General features: G+C 36.5%; 1 protein-coding gene across 1 annotated transcript in view; it reads right to left on the bottom strand.

The window, feature by feature from the left end:
* USH2A (usherin) overlaps nt 1–8,778 on the bottom strand; it is a 372,150-nt gene that overhangs the window by 714 nt on the left and 362,658 nt on the right. The window contains exons 69-70 of the mRNA XM_058801041.1: nt 7,873–8,117; nt 5,478–5,708 (exon numbers count right to left, since the gene is read on the bottom strand). Coding sequence (XP_058657024.1) covers nt 5,478–5,708; nt 7,873–8,117 — 476 coding nt within the window. The remainder of the gene's footprint in view (nt 1–5,477; nt 5,709–7,872; nt 8,118–8,778) is intronic.

Here is an 8,778-nt window from a genome sequence, read left to right as displayed (position 1 = left end):
CTGACTCAAAAACATTGCAGGAGGTTTTTTTGCAAGAGAGTAGCTGAGCAACACAGGAGCAGAGTCTTGTCTTGGGTTTGTTCAGGGCAATGTAAAACAATGCACTGATAAGACTCTAACTAAAAATGAATAAAAGAAACACCATATTGTAACTAGCCCAGAAGCCCCATGCATTAGGCATGGACTTCCTCCAAAGTAAGTATTTCAAAAACCCAAAAAACCTCAAGTAAGTGTTTGAGATACTGGCTATAAAAACAAAGAGCATTAAGCAATTAAACACCTTACCTAAACTATCAAAAAGCCCATCTACAATAAAACTCCTAAAAATAAAAAAAACAACAAATACCAGTTGCCACTTTAGCAGTGCACTGCCAACAGTACAAAACAGCTCAAAATGCCATAATCCCCATCCACAAAATAACCCATAAACTAAAAGCCAAAAAAATACTCAATAAAACCCACTCACCCTTCAACAACTCAATTTAACATACACAAATCTAAAAAACTAAAAATTAATTAGAGACTATCATACCTTAAATAAAGTAACTCCACCACTAACCACTACCACACCAAACATACCAAACTAAAACTCCAATACAAACAAAAAATCCAAAACAACAAAGTAATGTACCAGTAATAGCATCGCCAAGACATTTTTAGACATCCAACACATAATCCAAAAAAATAAAAAACCTATACTAATTATATTTTAATTATACTATCTCTATAATAAAAAAGCAATCAATAACCATAAAATCATAATCTCTCAAAACAAAAACCTTCATCTATTTCTAATCCCTAAACTTCTAATCCCTAAACTTTTAAAACATTTTAATGCCTTTTTAATCCCTAAACTTATTCTCTTATCCAAAAATAACTCAAATTTTATCCCTAACACAATTTTTACAATAAAAAAATATACAATACACCTAACTACCCCAAAAATAAAAACACAATCTACCATAAACTAATCCAAACTACACAAAAAAAAATTAAAACTCCAAACCATCTACATCAATAAGATCATTATATAATAAATAAAACAACAAAAATATTTTAAAAATCATCCAAGTTCTCCAAAAAACCAATTTCACCATAAAAAAATAAACAACATTTAAAAACTTAAAAAAATCAAGCTCCTAAAAATAAAAAACAAAATGAACAACATCAAATTCCCACCAACATCAAACTCACATTTCCACCAACCAACAAAAACAACCTACAAACTTTCCTAAACACTATAAACATTTAAAAAATACATATTTCTAAATACAACCAAATTATAAACCCTCTCCACCTAATCACCCACAAAAAACTACTTTCCAATTAAACCCTAAACAACAACAAGCCTTTACCCAAATCAAACAAAAAATCACTCATACAATAACCCTTAACCCAATCAAATCAAAACCAAATATAAAAAACATGCTCTACTTTACAAATAAAACCCATAATCTATCTTGAAGCCTTTACCAAAAAATACCTAATAAAACTCAGAATCAACGAATAAAATTCCAAAACCAAAATTACAAAAAATGTAAAACCAACTACACTCCAAAAAAAAATTACCCTATAAAAAGATCCAAGCCACCTCAAAAATTAACAACATCAAAATACAACTCGTCCTAACATCCCAACTGCCAACACTAAAATAAATATTCGAAACAAAAATTCCCTCTACCCACCTTATCAGTAATACCACATAAAACAAATAAATTACACTCATCACACAACACACTCATATTAAAAAAACTAAATCACTCTAAACTTTCAAAAATAATTACAATTTAACCTAAATATAAAACCTTTAATCTCATAAACAAAAAAAAGGAAAAAGAAATAACACAAACTAAAAAAACTCCACCATCCAACCAATCACCAACAAAAAAATTACGCTCTTTCTACTAAAAGAATGTAAATAAATTCCTATCACATTATAAAAATAATGGATTCTTATTGATATGATAATACTTATCACATTATAAAAATAAAACAAAAATTAAAAACAACCATATAAAACTCCACCCAAGAACTTACAACAGCTACTAAAAAAACATAAACCAAGTTACTAAACTCAAAACCTTTCAGCTAAGCCTAAACATTATCAAAAATCCCAAAACATTACCTCTACACTAATTCATAAGTAATAACCAATACTCTGTAAAAATAACAAAAGAAACCCTAATTCAAATTAAAAAACCCCAATTCAAACTACTAAAAAATAAAAACATCACTACCAAAATAAAAAAACTATCTATAAAAATCCACCATATAAATACCCATATCCCCAAAAATCAAACTAATAAAAACCACCAAAACAACAAATAAACTACAAAATAATCAAAAACTTAAATTAACAACACAAATAATTATTCTTAACTCAATAAACCCATAATACCTCAAATCCTAAAAAAATACCACTTGTAAATAAATACAAAACTAAAAAGTAAATTTAATCATAAACAATATTTTTCAAATTATCTATAAAATATATACTACCATCAAACAAACCAAACAAATAAAACCTCTGCAATATAAACAATAATCCGAATATAAATATAAAAAACCTAACAAATTAACTCCATCACACTACCCCAAACTCCCCATAATAAACACTATATACTAACAATAATAAAAAACACCACAAAATAACTAAAGACCTACCCTATACCTCACATTGCAACCCATAACACCTTAAAATAAACCTTAAAAATAAGTAAATTAAAAATATAATACCCTTAAAAAATTAAACAACAAAACTGATTTCAAAAACAGTCTTATCAACATCTAAACTAAAAACCATATAATTAAATGATTATACCATATCCCCTACCATATACCAACTACAAATAAAATTTTAAACATACATTAAACTATTAAAAACCACCAAAAAAAAATTAAATAAAAATATTTTTAAATTTAAAAATATTAACAAAACCCACCTAATTAACAACCAAAATTTCACCAACACAGCAAACTCTACCCAATCTAAATCCCTATATACAATAAACAAAACGGAAAGCTCAATAACACATCTCAAAAATTTTTTTTAAAAAGTTTAAATCAATTCTACCTCAAATATAAACAGACCCATTCATTAAAAACCAAATTACACATTTTAACTAATATAAAAAAATAAAATTACACCATATATACCCAAAAAATCTAATTATTAAATAAAAACTATATATAAATATATATAAAACTATAAATATCACTAATTACTAAATATTACTATTGTTATCTATCTATATATAGTTATATATTCTGTATATAGTTAACAATATAAATATAAAAAATATTCTGAAGTAAGTTTATAATACTAAATTATATTCCCATTCATCAATTTAACCCAAAAATAAATTTTACACCTTTTAAACTAATTCTAAAAACAAAAAAAACCCCAAAAATAAACCACACAATTTATTTTCAAAAACCGCACTCACTTCTCCACATTCCAACTCCTAAATTATATTATCTACAGTGCAAACAACAAAATGAAACTCTCCTTTACTTTTAACTACGTTTTAACTAACTAAACAAAACAATTTCCTAAACTATAATTTTTTTCCTTTTCTGAAAACTATTTAAACCTAATCTAAACATCCAAAAAAACACCAACTCACCCACATTTTCAAAACCAAAAAAACGAATAAAAAACTAAATGAACCAAATTACAAACCACAAAAAACTTTCAAAATTTATCATCTCTTTTAAAGCCACAAAAAAATTTTATTATTATTCTTCATTTTTTATACTAATAAATACTTTACCTATTAAATAAACTTTTCTCCAAAATATCTTTTCCCAAACTACTTTAAAAAACCAAAAACTTAAATCTACTTTCTAAAAAATCCTCTTTAAAATTTTCCTGTCAAATTTATCCTAAACCAAAACAAATACATTTTTTGTATTTGTTTTGTACACATATCTAATGTGAGGTTGATAGACAGAAAAGCTGCTGACTTGCTAAAGCAGCTGAGCTCGTGCTGTGAGGGTTGTCTGCCACCAAAAGGAAAATGAAAATTTTTGTTGTCTGGCTTCTGCCACTCCTGAAACTCACTGCAGTATTTTAAACTCATTCTAATGTGCACATGGGGGGGGTTGCAACCTCAACCAAGTCCTGGTGTCAGCCCAGGGTAAGTGGCTGGAGCAAGAGCTCCCTCTGAGCAGCAGGAGCTGTTCTTTTGGCTAATGAGAGCACAGAAAGGGGCACCCTGGTGAGCTGTTAGTCCCCAGGGAATTAAATCACAAGGATTCGATAGCTCTGAGAAAATGGGAAGGCTGACTCATGATACCCCTGGATTGGGAAGTCCATGAGCTGCAGAGTGCAGGCTGGAGGTTAAGCTGTACCTAGAAGGGTTTTGCCTACAGTTATCACTACCCTGTTGGCCTCCTTGGTCCTGCTCTTGGGGTCTAAGTGGGTTTGACAGTGATGGAACCAACACCCCTGTTCTGGGGTAAGCCCATATGTTCCAGCCCTTCCAGGTGTTTGGTGAACTGAAGGTGAAAGTCTGAGGAAGCTGCTTGGATTTATGTATCAGACTATCCTCCAGTTCATTTGCTTTTTGGACAAGACCCACTCACTAACTTGCACTCACTAACCATCTAATTCTGTTACTACCACATAGGTCCTTCACCTCCATTCTGGGTTCTTTTTAGGAACCTTAATTTTCATATTTTTTAGGAAGGAAATTCATGTCTCACTGATCACTGCAGCCCTTCTCATGCATTTGGTCAGGGAAGGTTGGAAGTTAAAAAGCCTGTTTCCTGGTGACAAGGAGGAAGGGAGGTCATCACTGTCCTTGGCTTGGAAATCATGTCCTGTATCTGTGTGTTCAGATCCCTGTTGACGACACTGTCTAGTTCTGCCCTGTATTAAAAGAGAAATACTTTGCCTGCCCCCCTAACCTTATTCTAGTCCCATGTGGGCAGAATTTGAATTAATTTGTCACACATGCCAGGAGATCTGAGCACTCACATAATCTCTGCATTGCGACTGAGCAGAGGACAGAGAGCAGATCTCATCAGCACCTGAGTCCCAGTTAACAGAACAAGAGTCACTGGAACACAACCTCCTGCCTCTGGCTCTAAATGTGCAAAGGATGCCAAGACATCCCACCTCAGACATGTACATTTGCTGAATTGCATGGAAAGAAAAAAAACACCAAATTGAAGGGAATTCTTCAAGGTACATTTCCTTGGTAACCATGGAGTTAATAGTTCAATGGAAACCATAAAGAGATGCACATGGATCACTTGCATCCTGTAAGAGCAGTGTGTGATCACCTGCAACTCTAGAAGAGAACAGTAGACTTGAAGAATTTTGAGGATCTAAGCTATGGCCATGTCCTTCTAGGCCTTTTGGCTGCATCTCCAGGCAGTCATGACATTTAGACATGTCATGATTCCAACAGAGCAGACAAATCTCTAGCAGGTGACACACAGCAGCACCCCAGGGGGGCAGGAGGCCTTACCAAGCCCCGGCCAGTAGTGCGGTGGTTGTGAAGGATGGCATCCCAAGGTGAGTCATCAAAGGTCTTCTTGTCGTAGAGGTTGAGCAGCTGGCTGACACTGCGGTGGAGAGAGGCGGGGGAGTACGTGCGGCTCAGCTGGCCCTGGCTCGGCCTCCTGCCCCCGGCTCCCAGACGGAAACTGCGGTTGCTCGTGGGAGAACCTGCCCCCGGGATTTTCGTATCTGCCAGTCCCTGTCAGGTAGACACAAAGTAATAAATAAAAAAAAAAATATAGGGCATGGTTTTAAATAATTTAGCTGAGCAAAATGAAAGCAGGAGTGGAAGAGAACAGAGAAAACCATACCTCAAAATCATGCAGTTATAAACAGAAGAAAAAAAGCCCAGACCTTTCACTACTGTAGAACAATCATATCATTAAAAACAAACAAACAAAAAACCAACAAAACAAAAAACCCACCAACGCTAAACCAGAATTTTCTCCATTTTTTCTCTTTTCTTCTTCCTAATTTTTTTTAAAGTACCAACAAGCAGAAGTCCAAAGATTTTTGTGTTAGTCTAGACTTGCACAGCAAGAGGATGTTTGCAGATCTTTTCATCACCAGGGGAAAAGTCATCACCACCAGGAGAAACATGCAGTGTCAGATGCTTTTGTGCATGCTTGGGTCATCTGACACACCACACGTCTGGCCACTCTGCAAGCTGAGGACTCTACCTCAAAGTGCGTCGTGTATCTTTTGAGAGTGACGCTGCTTGACGAATCGGACGTGTCAGCAATAGTTTCAAACTGAGATCAAAGAGAGGGAGGGAAAGCATTAGGGCAGGGCAAGCTGCAGTGTAGGGGTACCTGACAGAGGGTGTGAATTAGCTGCAGCTCTGTGAGGGAGAGCAGTGCAGCAGGATGTGGGGGAGCAGGGGAACTGGCAAAGACCAGGCACCATTTAATTTTTAAGTGGTCAAGTACTGTGTGCGCAGCCAGCATTGCTTGCCATGACCTCACTAACAATTGTAAAATAAGCAAATTTGCCACTCCATAATAGCTCTACCCTAACTTCTCAGATCAGTCCTTCAACTGCTGCACTAAAAATCTTTCTTTCTATTAAGTCCATGAGCTGCTGGAAAAAGAAAAATAAAGAAAAAAAAAAAGAAAATAAAAGAAAGAGCAGGAACATGGAAAAGAATTGTGCAGGCATGCCAACAGCAAAGACATTTTAAAGTCAGGAGGAATAACACAAGATGACAGACTGTAGAGGAAAAGGAATCAAAACCATGAGACCAAAAAAAAAGTTTCTTATGCTCTTAGCCTTTGCCAGGAGAAGGGGCACACTGGAAATCCCATTGTTTCCAAGAGCTTCTTGGTTGAGGCACAGATGCAGTGTCTTGGCACCAAGACAAGAAGGAACAGAATGCGTGAAGGATGCAGGAGTCGCTATGCTGCTTGATGGTGCTCACGGGAAAAAGAAGCTGAGAAGTGACAAGAAGAATCATTTCATGGCCTGTGCCTGGAAGAAGCATGAAAATGGAAGGCATGGCTGCTCCCATTCTCAATCCCATAACAACTGCCATATTCCTTTTGTTGTGTTTTTTCAAGGGGTAGGATAGCGCTACTTCTCTGCTACATGATGGAACATGTTTTTTATGTGTTCTTTTTCAGAGTTATAACTTCTCAGAATAAAAAGAGCCTTCCTCTTTATCACTTCCCAGCAGCCCTCCTCCCACCACTCTGGTGGCCACAATGTGGGTCCATGTGCAAAAACACACATTCATTTTGTGAAGTTTTCAAGCTTTTTCCCTGATTACTCTCACTCTACTCCAAACCTTCCTGGCATGCAGCTTGTCCTAGAGCAGTCCAGCTGGGTGGTAGATGGATACTGGCAAGAAATAAAGCCTCTCCCTAAGTCTTGTTCTTTGCAGGCATATCTCCTGGATACCTGACAAAGACTGCCAGATTGATCCTGGTTAGCCATCCACAGCAGGCAGCTGGGAACTCATGAAAGGTTCCTCTGAAAAAGCACATTTTGTCATCTACCTTCTCACAGCATGCCAAAGACTTCTCAGACCTACTGAAGATGTCAGCTAATGTGAGGTGACAGCAATGGCATTGCATTTCCTGTGACTCCAGATCCAAAGTTTGTCTTGGGCATCAGAAGCATTTCAGGGCCTGCAGACCAGGTGTCCCAGAGCTCTGTTCGGACTAAGCTCTTGTAACCCTGCTTGGTGTGCCCACATGGAACCATACGGGACCAGACAGCCCTTTCCCTACACTGAACAGCCTCCACTTGGTAACCAAGTGTTCAACAAACTGCTGGAAGGAGGAAGAAAAAGTGTGTGTGTGTGTGTGTGTGTGTGACAGGGCAGGTATCAGGGATATACACTGGTTGCATTTTTCCAAACATACCGGATGGGTTTCACCTGATGAATACACACTCATTGGTGACGTTCTTTTCTGGAGTGGAACTAAAGGAGGCCTGTCTCGTGCATAGGGTTGCTTGTGGACCTTCCTCTGAAGAATTAAGGAGAGAAGAATAGCCAAGAGGATCAAACCTAGAACTACCATCAGCACTGCAAACCACAACTCGTTGTAGAATTTTGCATGTTTGGACTCTGCTTTGTCCTTCTCTCCAGGTGTTGTCAAGATCAGACCTGTAAAAAGAGGGATTAGGGGAGAAAGGGACAGTTATTTCAAGAAGCATTTAACAATATGCCATCCCTTTCCTCACTAATAAATTAGGCAGAAATTTAAGTAATTTTGTCGTCATGTGCTTATTTGCACTTATGTTCAAGGTGGCATAATGGTTCAATATGCTAGCGGGCTGCAATAAAAAACTTACTGCCCTCAAGAGACCCTGCTTAAAGCTCTGGCATTGCTGCTTAGGCTGGAAATCACCACTGCATCAGCAGCTCTTCTGAAAGGAGGTGGTGGTGGTGGAATGTGAGGAAAAAAGGGTTCTCCAAGTAACCTTGAAGAGTGGAAATTACTACAGTAATTTCAGAGCAGTACAGATAGAGGACATTCTCTACAGAACAACTGTGCAGTTACAGGCCTGTGCAATTAACAAAAGAGAGGGAGGAAGGTTTTAACACATTAATACAAATGCAAGCAACATGAAAAATTTTACTAGTCCTTTGCCTCACCTGCCAGAAAACAAACCAGTCACTTGGTTGGCTTTGCTTATACACAACAAAAGCGTAAGAAATCTCAGTGACAGTATTTCCTGGTTAATTGGAATCCTACATATATAACCAAACTCTTGGCCAAGGAATTTTCAACACCTTTGCTTGCAAGCCCCCTCTGCAAGTTGCC

The sequence above is a fragment of the Ammospiza caudacuta genome, chromosome 3 (assembly GCF_027887145.1).
Source record: "Ammospiza caudacuta isolate bAmmCau1 chromosome 3, bAmmCau1.pri, whole genome shotgun sequence".
Lineage (NCBI taxonomy): Eukaryota > Metazoa > Chordata > Aves > Passeriformes > Passerellidae > Ammospiza > Ammospiza caudacuta.
Note: the sequence above shows the minus strand (reverse complement) of the source record. Positions and strands in the feature narration are given on the sequence as shown.